This window comes from Ursus arctos, unplaced genomic scaffold (assembly GCF_023065955.2).
Source record: "Ursus arctos isolate Adak ecotype North America unplaced genomic scaffold, UrsArc2.0 scaffold_33, whole genome shotgun sequence".
NCBI lineage: Eukaryota > Metazoa > Chordata > Mammalia > Carnivora > Ursidae > Ursus > Ursus arctos.
The window spans coordinates 29,232,502-29,251,242 of NW_026623019.1; the positions used below are offsets into that span (position 1 = coordinate 29,232,502).

Sequence of the window (18,741 nt, forward strand, 5' to 3'; positions counted from 1 at the left end):
CATAGTTAATACTACTGTATACTTAAAAATGTTTAAAATGTTATATGGTTTTAACCACAATAAAAAATGAACCAGAGAAGCATATATTTAAATAGGTAAGTCATTAAAACATTAAACTGAGTAAAAAAATAAATTTTAGAATAATAATATTTATATAGATTCCATTTATATCAAGTTAAAAACATGCAAAATGTTTTTATACACAATATATGAAAAATGAGGGAAATAATACTTAAAAACAAAGGAATAATAATGGAGTTGACAGTGATGTTCTTTGCTACAATAAAATAACTAGATGTAAATGGTTGCTTGGGAGTCTTTATTATCTCTTATAATACATTTTTGTAGTAAAAGAATCTGAAATAAATGTGGCAAAATGTTAGAAATTTGGTAAAGCTACATGTTACATCAATGTCTACACTTAATTTTATGACTGAATTAATTCATAAGAAATAGATACAAATATATATATGCCCAATGATCCTTAGGGACCCAGTTCCTATCCTCTTCAATGTGTTTTTTAAAATAAAATTTGAGTCTAAAATATGTCATGCACATATGGCTAAGAATACATCTTTAAAGCACCTTTTAGTCTATAATTAATATATTACACATATAAGAGGCAGTGATGAACAAGTACTGGATAAAAGCCTGCAAAAATGTTCCTGAGTGTGTGGGAGAGAAGAAGGCACATCAAAGAGGCCATACAATGTCTTTTTATTCTAATACCCATGAACCACAGATGAAACATTTTAATTGAATACACTTTATACGAGGTAGGCAGCTTGAATACTTCCTGTTTTGTTGTGATGTGATTGCCTGGAATATGTAGGCGCTTCTTCATTTTCCCTTGTCCATGGGAATCAACATAATAGTAATGCTCTTACTTGATCCTTGAGAGATACATGAGAACAAATACATATACGAACATGAAGGAAAGAGTGAAGTAGAATGAGCTGAGTGTAGCATATATGTCAGGTGGAATTTCTATTTTTTAAAGAAAGAAATATGTGTTTTTTGTGAGTAAATGATACTTAGATCTATCTACTCACAGAAACTGGCCGGTTTGCCTTGTTAAAAGATAATTCTTACATGTATTAGGATCCACAGAACTGTGAGTTTATGTGTGTGTGTTTAGGAGTTTACAAGAGTTCATATAATTATATGCACATTTAGTCAACTAGAGAATTTAGTTGAAAGTTCCCTAATTCTGAATTAAAAATAGATAAATAAATTCCTTTTTGATTCCTCTTTATCTACTGAAATTTAGTCTTGGGCATTTCTTGGTTTCCAACTATAGTTAGTGAGTCAGTTTTTTTTCTATTTACTTCTTTATTACATTAAAAAGTATTAACCCTGACTGAATCGAATTTTAATTAAAATAATTATTCTCCAATAAAACCGAACATGTTATAGAAGTGTAATGATGGAACATTTGACAATTTCAATATGTATTATGAATATTTAAAAAAATCTACAAACAAAATGAATTAATATCAACGTATTCTGAGATGTATTGTACATAGATTTTACACTAAAAAGCTTCATCATTATGATTGTTGCCTAGAAGGTCTGTCTGGATCTGATGTGTTGGGTCCTCAGTCTATTCATGGCTGCTTTCATTTCCTGGTTCCTTAGACTGTAAATAATGGGGTTCAGTAAGGGTGTGATAACGAGTAAAAACACAGAAAGAAATTTATCCACTGAAAAGCTACTGAATGGCCAAGCATAAATGAAGATGCATGGTCCAAAGAACAGGGTGACCACACTAATGTGAGCAGACAGTGTGGACAGAGCCTTGGAGAGTCCACCAGAGGATCGACGTCGGACACTTACCAGAATGACAGTATAGGAAATGAGCAAGAGTATGAAGCAGATGAAAGACAGCAGGCCACTGTCAGCAGTTACCAGTAACTCCAGAACATAGGTCTCCATGCAGGCAAGTTTTAGAACTAGAGGAAGGTCACAAAAAATATTGTCCACTCTATTGGGGCCACAGAAAGGTAAGGTGATAGTAAAAACCATCTGGCTCATGGGATGCACAAAACTGACAGCCCATGATAGCAGCACAGAGCCCACGAGGACCCGGCGATTCATGATGGATGTGTAATGAAGAGGTTTGCATATTGCAATGTACCAATCAACAGCTATGACTATGAGAAGAGTCATCTCACTGCCACCTAAAAGGTGGAGGAAGAACATCTGAGCCATACAGCCCCACAAATAAATAGTTTTATTCTCCCTGAGGAAATCTGTGACCATCTTAGGGGTTGCGATTGTGGAAATCGACATATCCAGGAAGGACAGATTTCCAAGGAGGAAGTACATTGGCGTGGAGTACAGAAGTGAGTCAAAGGTTACGGTGACCACGATGAGAAGGTTTCCTGCCACAGTCACTGCATAGGCCAACAAAAATATGAAAAAAAAGAAAATCTCAAGTTCCTGAGTGTTGGTGAGACCTAACAATACAAACTCAGATGTTGACCTATTCATTATATCCATCTACTCTATGTAGGGCTTTTCAGAAAGTCGTTAAAATGTAGAAAATCTGGAAAAAGTGGTAATTTAACCTGTGATAGTTTTGAAGCTATAGACATATAGAAAGTATTTGATTCCTATAGAAAGAGAAAAAAATGAACATTTCAGAAAAATACATTTAATTTATTAATTCAAGCAACATTCACATTACCAAATTTATTTTCAGCCAGAAAGGCACAAAAGATAAGAAAGTCATTGTAAAAATTTGTAAACACAGTTTGCAGGCATAGAGTGCATCTCCACAGTGATTTGCTGTTTCTGTCATGAGTTTGTGTTTATGAACCATGAGTTCAATAGGCCAATACGTAAAAGAGCCAAATGACCCTTAGTCAAATGATTTAGTTCAAGTGAGTAGTAATATAGTTGTGTAACTCTGTGGTGCTGGTGACTCGTATTTGATTTTTGCCTCTTTCGCTCTCCCTAATTTAAAATACTCAGGTGCACGGAAGTTGTTATATTTTTCAGCAAATTGCTTTAGCGTAATTTCCCTATCAGCTATACTGTATTATCACCCCTCTCTCTCTCCTTTTAAAGATTTTATTATCTATTATTTATTTGTCAGAGGGAAAGAGAGAGAGAGACAGAGAGAGAAAGAGCGAGCACAGACACAGGCTCCCTGCTCAGCAAGGAGCCTGATGCAGGACTCGATCCCAGAACCCGGGGATCATGAACTGAGCCCAAGGCAGAAGTTAACCAACTGAGCCACCCAGGCGTCCCTCCCCTCTCTTTTATCCTAAAGAGGTGTACCAATGATTTCACTTATTCCTTATTATAATAAATTATAATAAAACAACCTTCCTAGGAAGTTTCCGGACAAGACCATAAATGTTTCTCAGTGTCCAGGTTTCTTTCTTTACTTCTTTCTCTCTCTTTCTCTCTCCCTCCCATCTTTCCTTCCTCACTCCTTCTCTTCCTTCTTTTATACTTTCTTCCTTCCTTATTTCTTTTATTCTTCTTTCTTCATTCCTCCCCTCATCTCCTTGTCCTCTTCCTCCTTCTTCTGAATAGTGCTGTGTATCTCATACTTTGATTTCTGAACAAAACTCGTGACCTCCACTGTTGAGCCTTTTTGCCTGTTTTCCTGAATCTATTGTTGCCGGGTTCTTGACTAGAATTTTCTTTCTTGTTCCTTTACATTGTGTATATAGATGGTCTCTGAACAACCAACAAACATTTGACTAATAGTTTTTATGTTTCCTTGGCTCCTAAATGCTTATCATCTTTGTACCCAGTGCTTTCCTCTGACACAGTATCACACTTGCGTGCAGACTGACTCAACTCTTATTTTGGCTCATGCAGCCTTGACACTTGTACTCTGTATGTGTTTCCACATTGACCTGATATTGTTGGCTAACTTTTATCTACTTTTCATTATGATTTAGATCTTTTGGTCCTAGGTTTTCTGTTTTGTTTTGTTTTGTTTTTGTTTTTGTTTTTTTCCTTTCTTTCCTTCCTTTAAAAAAAAAAAAACACTGTTAGTGAGTACACCAAACACACAGATCCAGACTCATACCTATGCAGTCATAGAAGCACATACTTAAACCATGTTCTAGTCCTGAAGCACCAAAACAGAGTGTGGAAAATCTGCTCTGAATTTCCATTCTTTTGGCTTAATAGTTAATGAAGTAGTCAGAGGTTATTGTTTAGCTTAACTATCAGAATTTTTTAAAAAAACTGAATCAAGAATGAAGATTTAAATTCTAGTCCTGGCCTCAACATTTACTAAGGAAATGTACTCGTAGCTTTTGAACATTGATTTACTTTTCCATAAAAATGAAATGATACCTATACTACTACCTCACATATTGTTATGAGACCCCAGGGTAACATATACGGAATATATTTGTGTGTTTCATTGACTACATATAGCTCTTATGTATGTGCATTCACATAATTCTATCTTTAGCATTTTCTCATTTTCTGATGATGTAAGGATACTCAAATCAGTAAGAACCGGAGAAGAATTTTACTATGGAAGACTTGGTAAACAAGACAGTGTTAATGAAAGCATTTTTCTCTATGAAATATAAATTGTATAATTACCTAGTTGTCTTCATTATTAAGATTTAATATTATCATTGGTATATATTTCATGCAGTAATTGAGTCTACATACTGGTTATGCATAGCTTTGAACTATGCAGCCCTCAGTCTCAAAATACTAACAAGAGAGAATCTTGAGAATTATAGAAGTAATTTTTTAGTTTAATTTGTAAAATTGGAAAATTAAAAGCAAAATTTATATTTATTAATTTAACCTTTTTTGAAAATTTATAAGCCCCTTCATAAAATATTTTTTTAATAATTTTTTATTATATTATGTTAGTCACCATACAGTACATCCCCGGTTTCTAATGCAAGGCTCGATGATTCATTAGTTGCGTATAACACCCAGTGCACCATGCAATATGTGCCCTCCTCACTACCCATCACCGGTCTATCCCATTCCCCCACCCCCCTCCCCTCTGAGACCCTCAGTTTGTTTCTCATAGTCCATAGTCTCTCATGTTTCATTCCCCCTTCTGATTACCCCCCCTTTCTTTATCCCTTTCTTCCCCTACTGATCATTCTAGTTCTTATGTTCCATAGATGAGAGAAATCATATGATAGTTGTTTTTCTCTGTTTGACTTATTTCACTAAGCATTATCTCCTCCAGTGCCGTCCATGTTGCAGCAAATGTTGAGAACTCATTCTTTCTGATTGCTGAGTAATATTCCATTGTATATATGGACCACAACTTCTTAATCCAATCATCTGTTGAAGGGCATCTCGGTCCCTTCCACGATTTAGCTATTGTGGACATTGCTGCTATGAACATTGGGGTGCATATGGCCCTTCTCTTTACTACGTCTGTATCTTTGGGGTAAACACCCAGGAGTGCAATGGCTGGATCATAGGGTAGCTCAATTTTTAACTTTTTAAGGGACCTCCACACTGTTTTCCAGAGTGGCTGTACCAACTTGCATTCCCACCAACAATGTAGGAAGGATCCCCTTTCTCCACATCCTCTCCAACAATTGTTTCTTGCCTTGTCTATTTTTGCCATTTTAACTGGCGTAAGGTGGTATCTCAGTGTGGTTTTGATTTGAATTTCATTGATGGCTAATGATTTTGAACATTTTTTCATGTGTCTGTTAGCCATTTGTATGTCTTCATTGGAAAAGTGTCTGTTCATATCTTCTGCCCATTTTTTGATTTGTTTATTTGTTTCTCGTGAATTGAGTTTGAGAAGTTCTTTGTAGATCTTGGATACCAGTCCTTTATCTGTAGTGTCATTTGCAAATATATTCTCCCATTCCGTGGGCTGCCTCTTAGTTTTTCTGACTGTTTCCTTGGCTGTGCAGAAACTTTTAATCTTGATGAAGTCCCATAAATTCATTTTATCTTTTGTTTCTCTTGCCTTTGGGGATGTATCATGAAAAAGGTTGCTTTGGCAGATGTCGTAGAGGTTGCTGCCTATATTCTCCTCTGGAATTTTGATGGATTCCTGTCTCACATCGAGGTCTTTCATCCATTTGGAGTTTATTTTTGTGTATGGTGTGAGAGAGTGGTCAAGTTTCATTCTTTTGCATGTAGCTGTCCAATTTTCCCAGCACCATTTATTGAAGAGACTGTCTTTTTCCCACCGGATGTTTTTTCCTGCTTTATCAAAGATTAATTGCCCAAAGAGCCGAGGGTCCATTTCTGGGTTCTCTGTTCTGTTCCATTGGTCTATGTGTCTGTTTTTGTGCCAGTACCATGCTGTCTTTGTGATCACCGCTTTGTAGTACAGCTCGAAATCCGGCATTGTGATGCCCCCAGCTTTGTTTTTCCTTTTCAACAGTTCCTTGGAGATTCAGGGCCTTTTCTCTTTCCATACAAATTTAAGGACTATTTGTTCCAGTTCTTTGAAAAATGTCATTGGTATTTTGATCGGGATAGCATTGAAAGTGTAGATTGCTCTGGGTAGCATGGACATTTTAACTATATTAATTCTTCTGAACCATGAGCATGGAATATCTTTCCATCTTTTTATGTCTTCCTCAATGTCTTTCAAGAGTGATTTATAGTTTCTAGAATATAGGTCCTTTACGTCTCTGGTTAAGTTAATTCCAAGGTAACGTATGGTTTTTGGTGTTATTGTAAATGGGATGGATTCCCTAATTTCTCTTTCTTCGGTCTTGTTATTCACGTATAGAAATGCAATTGATTTCTGAGCATTAATTTTGTATCCCGCCACGTTACTGAATTGCTCTATAACTTATAAAGTTTGGGAATGGCTTCTTTTGGGTTTTCCATATAGAGTATCATGTCATCTGCGAAGAGTGTCATTTTGACTTCTTCTTGCTGATTTGAATACCTTTGATCCCTTTTTGTCGACTGAATGCTGTTGCAAGGACTTCTAGTACTATGTTGAATAATAGTGGCGAGAGTGGGCATCCTTGTCGAGTTCCTGATCTTAAGGGAAAGGCTTTCAGCTTTTCCCCGTTGAGAATAATATTTGCTGTAGGCTTTTCATAGATGGCTTTTATGAGATTGAAAAATATACCCTCTATTCCTACACTCTGAAGGGTTTTAATCAGGAAAGGATGCTGTATTTTGTCAAATGCTTTTTCTGCATCAATTGAGAGGATCATATGCTTCATGAGTCTTTTCTTGTTGATATGATGTATCACGCTGATCGATTTGCGAATGTTGAACCACACTTGCATCCCAGGTATGAATCCCACTTGGTCATGGTGGATAATCCTTTTAATGTACTGTTGGATTCTATTAGCAAGGATCTTGTTGAGGATTTTGGCGTCCATATTCATTAGGGAAATCGGTCTGTAATTCTCTTTTTTGAGGGGGTCTTTTCCTGGTTTGGGGATCAAGGTAATATTGGCCTCATAGAATGTGTTTGGTAGCTTTCCTTCTGTTTCTATATTTTGAAATAGCTTTAGGAGAATAGGTATTATTTCTTCTTTGAATGTTTGGTAGAATTCCCCAGGAAAACCTTCCGGGCCTGGAGTTTTACTATTTGGAAGGTTGTTTATCACTGACTCAATTTCTTCATAATTAATTGGCCTGTTTATGAAATCAATTTCTTCCGGTTTCAATCTAGGTAGTTTATAGGTTTCCAGGAAGGATTCCATCTCTTCCAGATTGCTTAGTTTATTGGCATATAGCTGTTGATAAAGATTTCTAATAATCCTTCCAATTTCAATGGTGTTCGTCGTGACCGCTCCTTTTTCGTTCATAATTTTAATAATCTGGGTCCTTTCTCTATTCTTTTGGATAAGTCTTGCCAGAGGTCTGTCAATTTTATTGATTCTCTCCAAGAACCAGCTTCTAGTCCTGTTGATCTGCTCTACTGTACTTCTGGTTTCTGATTGATTGATTTCTGCTCTAATTTTGGTCAACTGCTTCCTCGTGCGTGGATTAGGCCTGTCCTTCTCTGTTGCTGTTCCAGCTTCTTGAGGTGAGAATATAAAAACTGCATTTTAGATTTTTCTATTCTTTTGAGTGAGGCTTGGATGGCTATGTATTTCCCCCTTAGGACTGCCTTTCCAGTATCCCATAGGTTTTGGACTGTTGTATTTTCATTCTCATTGGTCTCCATAAATTGTTTAAATTGATTTTTGATTTCCTGGTTTATCGAGTCATTCCTGAGCAGGATGGTTCTTAGTCTCCAAGTGTTTGAGTTTCTTCCAAATTTTTCCTTGTGGTTGAGTTCCACTTTCAGAGCGTTGTGGTCTGAGAATATGCAGGGGATAATTTCAATCTTTTGGTATCGGTTGAGACCTGTTTTGTGTCCCAGAACATGGTCTATTCTTAAAAATGTTCCATGGGCATTAGAACAGAATGAGTATTCTTTGGTTCTGGGGTGTAGTGTTCTATATATATCTATGAGGTCCAACTCATCGAGTATGGCATTCAAAGCCTTTGATTCTTTGCTTAGTTTTTGCCAGGGTGTTCTGTCTATTTCTGATAGTGGAGTGTTGAGGTCCCCTACTATTAATGTATTTTTATCTATATGTCTCTTTATTCTGGTTAAGAGTTGGCTTGTGTATCTTGCTGCTACCCTGTTGGGGGCATATACATTTATAATTGTCATATCCACTTGTTGAATACTTCCTTTAAGAATAATATAGTGCCCTTCTGCGTCTCTAACTATAGTCTGTAGTTTAAAATTCAATTTATCTGATATGAGAATTGCTACCCCAGCTTTCTTTAGAGGTCCATTTGCGTGAAAGATGGGACTCCATCCCCTTATTCTCAGTCTGAATGCATCTTTGGGTTTGAAATTAGTCTCTTGTAGACAGTCATTTCTTTTTATCCAATCTGCAGCCCAGATGGGAGCATTCAAACCATTCACATTGGCACTAAGAACTGAGAGATATGATTTTAATGATGCCATATTGCTAGTAAAGTCTTTGTTTGTATCGGTTGTGACTTTATTTTGTGTATCACTCTTGGGGCCTTTTTACCTTTATAGAACCCCCCTTAATATCTCCTGTAGGGCTGGTTTCATGGTTACAAAATTGGTTAATGACTGGCGATTCTGAAATGTCTTTATTTCTCCATCAATTCTGTATGACAGCCTTGCTGGATAAAGGATCCTTGGCTGCATGTTTTTCTCTGAAAGAGCTTTAAAAATGCTCCCCCAACCCTTTCTCTCATTCCAGGTCTGTGTAGACAGGTCTGACGTAATTCTGATGCCTTTGCCTTGGTACATGAGAAATTTCTTTGCCCTGGCCACTTTCAATACTGCATCCTTGGATCTAATATTTGCGAAATGCACTATGACGTGACGTGGCGTAGGTTTGTCGTGGTTGAGCTTGGGAGGGGTTCTCTCTGCCTCTTGGACATGAATGTTTGTTTCCCTTGCTAGATTAGGGAAGTATTCAGCTACAATTTCTTCAAATATCTCTTCTAGACATCTGTTTTTCTCCACCCCCTCGGGGATGCCGATGATTCTAACATTGGATCGTTTCATTGAGTCAGTAATCTCCCGTAACCTACATTCGTGGGCGTGGATTTTTTTAAGACCATCTTCTATTTTCGTTTTTTCCTCTATTAACCCATCCTCCAATTCACTAACCCTTTCCTCTGATTTGGTGACCTGGCCGTCAGAGCCTCTAGTTTTGACTGCATTTGGCTCATAGAATTTTTAATTTCTGTCAAATTCGCTCTCACTTCTGTCCTTAGGGATTCTATATTCTCAGTAACCTTTTTGTTAATACTTTTTTCAATTCCACTCATCATTTTGACCATCGTGACTCTGAATTCCATTTCTGATAATTTGGTTACATCCATATCCATTATTTGTGTGGCAGAGGCCACAGACTCACTGTCTTTCTTTGCTGGGGTGGGGGGGCTTCTCCTTCTTGTCATTCTGATGAGGAGAGGTTGCGGGGTTGTCCAGAGCCCAAATTATTGACTGGGTCTCAGGCCGTGCCCCTTGTTTTATAGGGATCTTAGGGACGTGGCCTTCTTCTTTAAAGATTTTATGTATTTATTTATTTGAGAGAGAGAGACAGACAGCAAGAAGGGGAACAGAAGCAGGGGAGTGGGAGAGGAAGAAGCAGGCTCCCAGTGGAGGAGCCCGATGAGGGACTCCTCTCCGGAACGCCGGGATCACGCCCTAAGCTGAAGACAGGCACTCAATGACTGCGCCACCCAGGTGCCCCGGGATGTGGGCTTCTTGATTTTTCAGCCTGCCTTCTGTGTTCTGGGCGAGGGGCCTGCCACGCCGATACTCAGGTAACCCTGTTTGGGTAGAGTTTCCGTGTTCCCTGCGAGGGGGGATGGGGATGGGCATGCTGTGAGCTGGTATTTCCAGGCTTTTGTTCTCTGGTGGCTTTCCCTGGCAGTCTGTTATGCCTCTTCTGAAAGTCAGAGCAGCAGAGGCTGAATTGTCACAGAACAGAGGGATTGGGGCCCGTTCTCCACTGATGTTCTGCCCACTTTAACTCCGTTACTGTTGGTGCTGCTCAACCCTGCAGCGTCCCGGGATGTGCGCCCCACACCCGGCGTCCCAGCCTTCATTTCCAGGGCCGGCGCATCTCTGTTTTGTGTTTCTAACGCCGCCAGCCGCCAGCTGCCCCTGCGCTCTCCCGGATCTCCGGGTCTCAGTCTATGCCCGGTGAGCACACCTGGATTCCTGAGTTCCGTGAGAAGCCTGGTGGCGCGCGCACCCGGTTCAGGGTCTCAGTCTGCTGTTTCTCGGGTGTTGACCCTGAGTCCGTCCGCTCCCCCATGCAGGTGGCCCGCCAGCCACCAGCCGACCTGCACACGCTCCGGAAGCTCCCGGTCTCAGTCTGGATCCCGTGAGCACACTGGGATTCCGGTGTCCGTGAGATGCCTGGTGGCACCCGCTCCCGGCTCACCGGTCTCAGTCCGCTCTCTCGCGGGTGCTGTCCGTGAGTCCGCCTGCTCCCCCGTGCAGGTGGCTGCTGCTTCCTGGCACCCGAACGCGGCGGCTCCCTCCCCCTTCCATTTTTCTTCCGATATCTGTGCGCGGTTTCACGGCTCCCTGCTTCATACCTCAATACTCAGCGCTGGAGATGTTCATTTGTAGAGATCCAGATGTATCTTCCTGTGTCTCAGGCTGATTCCGTGGTTGTTTAGGCTGGTCTGGTACCTATCCAGCTGGACTCGGGGGACCGGCTCCCCTTCATAAAATATATCCAGCAGATAGATGGATCCAATTCTGTTATGATAGGTGAAATCATTCATTATGACAGCTTGAGATTTCTTTTATTGAAGTGTACAGTTGCAGTTTGTTATTAATACTGATATTTAAACCTACCGGTTCTAGCTGAGGAGTGGTCTCTTCAAAGATGCAGACACTGCGTCATCCTGTATATATATTATCTTTCTTTACCCCCTTGAATATATATGACAGTCATCTGCAGGTGAAAAAAAAGACAAGAATCATATACATAAGGTGCTGACTGGTGATCAACCCCCAAAGGGAATTATTAAAATAAACATGCTAGTGTTCCCTCGAGTTCAGAACAGGGACTTACTCTCTCATTATTTAAGTGGATTGTGAATTCACCAAGAGTATCAGCCGTGTGAACTTTCTCTAGTAAGTGCTTTGCACTAACTCAAGTGTTTTGGTTGGGCAGTGATGAGCACATTTATAGAAAATGGATCTATTATAGATGATAGACTTGAGGAAATTATAATTCTATCAATTTGATTACATCAGTCTGGATATTTATGATTAATTTGATAATCGAATGCATTTATTCAAGTAAAATTAGAATAGTGCCCACACTGAACAAGGCATAGAAGGAACTTCATGGTATAGACCAGTTAACAGAGCCAAATCTCCTTTTATCATGTAAAGGGAAGAGAGAGAGAGAGCAGAGAACTTGAGGGAGCAAGCAGGGGAGTCTTTCACCATGGTAATCAATAAATGAGTAATGGTAATCAATAAATGATTACTTAGTGGATTTTTGCAATCAACCATTCTAAAGATACAGAATTCTGTTAGCCCTTTATAATTCTATAGAACTTTGTGATGACTCAAAAATATTAAGAAAGATCTGTAGCAAAACCTTTATAAAACAATGCAGTTAAGCAAGTAAAATTCTGAAAGCTAACAGCCTAACAGTATATGATTGCAGATGAGCTCATATGCTACAGAAATTTTTCTATATTTACTCTTATATATGACTTTTCCATGTTGCTCTGATTAAAATCCTCTTGAAAAGGTTACAAGAAAGTGAGGGTAGTAAATATATGATAAGTGTGGTGCCACATTCATTTCCAAAGCCCATAGCAGACATTGTTAATAGATTTCTCATACTTTTTAATTGAACCCCAGAATTTTTTAAAAATTTGGTTCCTTATATAGCCGCTAGCAAGTAGAATGCCACAAAAAATAAACCTTTTAAAAATATTTATGGATGGGGTCCTTGGGTGGCTCAGTCAGTGAAGCATCTGCCTTCAACTCAGGTCATGATCCCAGGGTCCTAGAATCCAGCCCCATATTGGGCTCCCCACTCAGCAGGGAGTCTGCCTCTCCCTCCTCCTCTAGCTCTGCCAGTCCCCCCCCCAACTCCTGCACTCTCTCTCTCTCTCCATCAAATAAATAAAAAAATAAAATAAAAACAATATTTATGGTGAGGAAATATATACCATGGTTTGTGTGGCATTTGAAGAGATGTTTGCAAGAAGAAGATTCTTAAATATAGAAATCAGAAAGATAATATTAGAACAATATTGGGAACTCTGACCCGATTACCGAAACCAGTTGGTAAGGATGGTACACATAGAATTTTTTAGAAGAAAGCTGAACTGTTAGGAACATATGGTCTAGGCCAAATCAAAGTAGGGCAAATATACTTAAAAAGGGGATAAGGAGGGAAAATATGTAAGTTTGATATAGTAAAGTTTTGCACAGTAAATGACACCATCAGCAATACAAAAAGGTAACCTACTGAATATTTGGGAGTGATGGATCCAAGAAGGGGTTAATATCCAAAATATATAAAGAATTTCTACAGCTCAACACCAAAAAAACCCAAACAATCCAATTAAAAATAGGCAAAGGACCTGAATACACATTTTTCCAAAGAAAAATTGTTAACAGGCTCATGCAAAGATGCCTGAAATGATTAATCATCAGGGAAATGCAAATCAAAACCACAATGGTGTATCACCTTACACCTGTCAGAATGGCTAGAATCAAAAAGACAAGACATTATAAGTGTTGATGAGGACTTAAAGTTGTGCTCTGTTGGTGGAACTGTAATTGGTATAGCCACTGTGGAAAACAGTATGGAGATTCATCAAAAAATTAAAAGTAGAATTATAATATGATCCAGTAATTCCACTGCTTGTTATTTAACCAAAGAAAGTGAAAGCACTGATTTGAAAAGATATATGCACCTCTACATATACTGCAACATTATTTACAACAGCCAAGATATGGAAGCAACCAGTGTCCATCACTAAATGAATGGATAAGGAAGGTATAGATTAGATACAGATGTAGATGTAGATATAGATATAGATAGATAGATAGATAGATAGATAGATAGATAGATAATGGAATATTACTCAGCCATAAAAGAGAATGAATTCTTGCTATTTGCAACAGCATGAATGGACCTAGAGGGTATTATGTTAAGTGAAATGAGACTCAGACAGAGACAAATACCATATAATTTCACTTATAGGTGGAATCTAAAAAACGAATTAAAAAATAAAAAAGCAGAATTAGACATATAAATACAGAGAACAAACTGATGGTTGCCAGAGGTGAGGAAGGTGGGGAAATGGGCAAAATAGGTAAAGGCGAGTGGGAGATACAAGCATATAGTTAGGGAAAGAACAAGTCACAGCATAAGGAATATAGTCAGTAATATTATAGTAATTTTTATGATGACAGATGGAGCTACACTTCCGGTGAGCATAGTATAATGTATAAATTTCTCAAATCACAATGTTGTATACCTGAAACTAACGTAATATGTATTTCAACTATACTCAAAAAATTTCATCATAAAAAAGCAAAAAAATATTAAATTTTTTTTTAAACTGAGACATTTTAAAAATTTTAAAAAGACATCAAAAGAGATGATCCCCGAGATGTTCAAATAATTTTAGGTTTTCAATTTGCCTTTGAAAGTCTTTACAGTTTTCACAAACTCATGTATTATTACTATTATTTAATATTTAAATATTGTTTTATTCAATATTATTGTATTATTTAATAAATTCAGGCTTACTATCTGAAATAGTCCACTATTTCCTCTGCTTTTACTTTTGCTACATTATGTTCTCTATTTAAGAGGACAGAGCTATACCAAACTGTAATATATGGGATCCCAACTTTCCCTTTATCAAAACACATTAATGGCTTTATATTGACAATAAAAAGGAATCCACTAGTCTGAAAACTCTGGTCCTTTCCTTTCTACAAAGTCTCAGCATAGATCTTCTCTCTTTTGTTGATCAATCTCCTTCACCAAGGTCTCTCTTTAATACTAACATAAACTCTTTCTCACTTAACAATGCCTAGGTACACTGACCTCTTGCCTGGAATACTCTTTTCCCTGCCTAAATGTCTAATTCTAGAGCTTTCTTAATGTGTTAGTATAAATGTCTCCCCTTAAAGTGATCTTCTGAGACCACCACGCCTAACATAGATCCCTCCCCTTGGTTACTGTCTCTGGAACAGGGACCAGGTCTGTATCTATAACCATGTGATAGATACAGTGGTTGGTACCTAGTAAATATTTTTTTAATGTTTCATGAATGATGGAATTCAGTTGAAAAAGTATTGTGTGTCCATGTGATCTGGTAAAGCAAGCTGCACTGAGCAGTTCATGGTTTTAATCTTTAATATTTCAGTTATATTGATTCTGTGAAAATTATTTGAGTACTCAAAGATATGTTGGAAATATTTATTTTTAGGCATATTTTTACCTTCTACTAAATATACAGTGTATTGAGGCTATCCAGTGAGAAAGTATTCTTACCCTCAATCAAATCACAACCACTCTATGAAGTTCCATACGGTTGCCAAATATTGATAGACATTTGAACACCTATTAAGTTAATATAACTTTAGAAATAAAAATTGATACTAAATACCATCTAGTGTGCTATCTTACTAAAGTTACCTATTTTTCCATACTGAGCCATTAAAACTTTATAAAATTTTTGTAAGACATACACTTATGTATTTTAAATGTTCATCAGGGTTGTTTCTCTGAATTCTTTCTTTTTTTTTTTTTTAAGATTTTATTCATTTGAGAGAGAGAGCACAAGTGGAGGTAAGACAAAGGGAAACAGCAGAAGGCGAGGGAGAAGCACACTCCCCGCTGAGCATGGAGCCTGATGCAGGGCTCAATCCCAGGACTCTGGGATCATGATCTGAGCCAAAGGCAGATGCTCAACCATCTGAGCCAGCCGGGCACCCCTGTTTCTCTGAATTCTAAGACAAGGAAGTAATTAAGGCACACTTATTTATGTGTTGAATCTGTGCTGTGAACATTTTCCATTAGATTTTTAGTAAAACTGACCTTAATAATTGCATGGATTTTCAGGGAGGAAAATAGATAGTATTTAATATTTTCATTTTAATTATTCCAATAAATATGTAAGACCATAAACCCCCAAATAGCAGAGACCACAATCAATCAGTTGTTGTAGACATTACTTAGGAAGTGAGCCAGGAACCAAGATGCTGGCTGCTGAGTCTCTTAATGGCTGCTTTCATTTCCTGATTCCTCAGAGTATAAATAATTGGATTAAGGAGGGGGGTGATTATAGAGTAAAACACAGAAAGAAACTTATCTACAGAGTAACTATTGAATGGGAAAGCATAGATAAAGATAGTGGGACCAAAGAAGAGAGTGACCACAGTGATGTGAGCAGATAGTGTGGACACTGCCTTGGAGGATGCACTGGAGGAGTGCTGCCAGATGGTGACCAACATGATAACGTAGGACATGAGCAAGAGAATGAAGCAGACCAGGGACAGGAGTCCACTGTTGGCAATCACCAACAGTTCTAGGATATAGGTGTCCATGCAGGCAAGCTTGATGACCAGGGGAAGGTCACAGAAAATGCTGTCCACAACATTAGGACCACAGAAAGGTAAACCTGCAGTGAAAACCATCTGGCTTGTGGTATGTGTGAACCCAACTGCCCATGAGAGCAGTAGAAACACAATGAGCACCCTGCGATTCATGATGGTCTTATAGTGCAAGGGTTTGCATATTGCAACATACCTATCCATGGCCATAGCTATCAGAAGAGACATTTCTCCACCCCCAAAGAAGTGCATAAAAAACATCTGGGCCATGCAGCCCCACAAGGAGATGGTCTTGCGTTTTCTAAGGAAGTCTGCAATCACTTTGGGAGTTGCGGCAGAAGAAAGACATAAGTCAAAAAATGATAAATTTGCCAGAAAGAAATACATGGGGTAGTGAAGATGGTTATCGACTATCACAGAGATCACAATGAGGAGGTTTCCTACTATGATGGCTACATAGACAAGAAGGAAGATTGCAAAAAAGAATATTTGAATTTCTTGAGAATTGGAAAGTCCCAGCAAGATGAACTCAGAAACACTTGATCTGTTGTTCGGGAGATCATTCATCCTTTTGTATGAGTTCATCAGAGGTTGCCTAGAAGAGGGAAAAACACACAGGATGTCATAGGGACTGACAAGTCAATAAACCTGATCTTTACTTACATCCTGTCTCATATGCAGGCAAACAGTCCTTTTGGTAATATCTCCTGTATTTTGCAGGAGATATTTCACAAGACCACATGACAGTAGAAAGTGTGGAGGGAATGGAGCCAACTAAATGAAATGTGCGTGTTGATTAGTAGGGGCAAGGTCAGTTGGACATTTGAGAAAACCTCTCCCTTCTTGTTCAGCTGCAGATCAGACTGTATGTGAACACAGCTTATTAGAATGATAGAAAAGAGTTTTCAAACGCATCCACAAAATAGATTTCTATCTTTTTCAGGAAGTGCATTTACTAACACATTTTTGTGACATTCTCAGTATGCACTAAAAAGTTTCCCATATTAGGGGCACCTGGGTGGCTCCGTCAGTTAAGCATCCAGCTCTTGGTTTCAGCTCAGGTCATGATCTCATGAATGGTGGGATTGAGCCCCTTGGAGGCTTGCACTGAGCCAATGGAGTCATCTTCAAATTCTTTCTCCCTCTCCCTCCCCCTGTGCTCATCCTCTGTCTCTCAAACAAATAAAATCTTTAAAAAAGTTTGCCACATTAAATAGTGCTGAAATCACAAAATCTACATTATGCATCTTAAAAAGAACTGATTACAAACCATGAGCATATTGTGGTTAGAAGGTTGAATATGGAGACAGTTATATTATTAACTGAGATTAAAGCCTATTACTTTAGGCTTTAATGAGGAAAGATTAAGGTTTTTAGAATTGAATGACCCACATTGACTCTCAAAACTACTGATGTTCATCTACATGTCCCTTCAGTTCATTTGCTCAGACATCAAGTGTATCCCATCTGTGCGTTCTTATCCACTGTTGCAAAATTGGATCAAATAACCATTTTTATCTGATATTTGTTTTAAGTTGCATTTTTTCATATATATGAGTATATACAAACACCTAAATCACTATTATTAAGACTAGTGAAGTTTACCATTGTAGTCTTGTTCCACTTTCCTCCATTAGTGAGGGGTAACGAGTAAGGTGAATCATTTACCTTTGTAAACATGACTTTAAAAATTTTTAAATATGATGTATTGTTTGAAGAGAGTACCATCTTTGGTTACTTAGCCTCCTTGGACCTATCCACCCTCGCAATTATTTTCCTGAAAATTCTTTTAACCTTTAACATCGTCAAGGATGGGAAAAAGTCATAGATATTATGTTACTGCCTAAGGTGAATTCTGCTAAGCGAAATGAACTATTAAAAAATGCACACATTTAAAGGGAATAGGTCAGTGCTCAATTTATATAAATTCACTTGTTTAAGCCCTTCCTAATTTTCTTGATTTTAGCTCTATTTTTCAAGTTTTATTCCAGGCTTGTTGTTCATCTCCAGTCCTTTCCTTGTTACTTTGAGAGCCTAGACCCAGACGTAATGCAGATTGTCAGAAAAGAAAATAGAATATATATGGTTTTGGGGTGCATTTTAAACTTTTAGTTACACAGTTCAAATTTGAAAAAAATATAGTATGTTTAGGTAACCATAATAAGCATTTAGTCATATTCTCATATATATATATATATATATATATATATATATATATATATATATATATATATTATACAGTTACTATCACTAGGACACACAGTTATTGTAAATGGCCCATAATCTCCCATTATGTTTGACACCATCATTCAGAGTAGCATAAAAACTTCCTTCTTTCACAAGGTAATAGAACTGGAAATGGAAATCTTTGTTAGTTCTCATTCACAGATGTGAATGTGTATTTCTTTTTTGTGCTTCATACCCTTGCTATAAGATAATGATCTTACCTAAGCTATGGCTCCTGGACCTTTTGTATTTGTCTGACGTATGAAGTAAATACATTTGCAGGTGCACATGGATCTGGCAGAGATAGAGTCCTAGATAAGATGCTTCCTCTAAATTTTTTTTCAGCTTAAAAGTGTTTACTTGCCCATTTTCAGACTGTTGCCATAGGAAAGTTGAATTTTCTCATACGTTTTTCTAATAATTTCTAACAAGTATTATGATAGCATCAATATTTT

The 18,741-nt window shown here is 37.8% G+C and overlaps 2 protein-coding genes across 2 annotated transcripts; both read right to left on the minus strand.

The window, feature by feature from the left end:
* Positions 1–1,563: 1,563 nt before the first annotated feature.
* Positions 1,564–2,502, minus strand: LOC125282708 (olfactory receptor 4K13-like). The gene has a single exon (XM_048218383.2). The coding sequence runs from the start codon at positions 2,500–2,502 to the stop codon at positions 1,564–1,566; it is 939 nt and encodes a 312-aa protein (XP_048074340.2).
* Positions 2,503–15,682: 13,180 nt separating this feature from the next.
* On the minus strand, positions 15,683–16,627 carry LOC125282698 (olfactory receptor 4K13-like). The gene has a single exon (XM_048218359.2). It carries the CDS (start codon positions 16,625–16,627, stop codon positions 15,683–15,685), a length of 945 nt encoding a protein of 314 aa, XP_048074316.2.
* Between the last annotated feature and the right edge of the window lie 2,114 nt (positions 16,628–18,741).

Excerpts from the sequence above, each read along its gene's own strand:
- LOC125282698 (XM_048218359.2), bottom strand. The coding sequence starts at position 16,627 with ATGAATGATCTCCCGAACAACAGATCAAGTGTTTCTGAGTTCATCTTG.
- LOC125282708 (XM_048218383.2), bottom strand. The coding sequence starts at position 2,502 with ATGGATATAATGAATAGGTCAACATCTGAGTTTGTATTGTTAGGTCTC.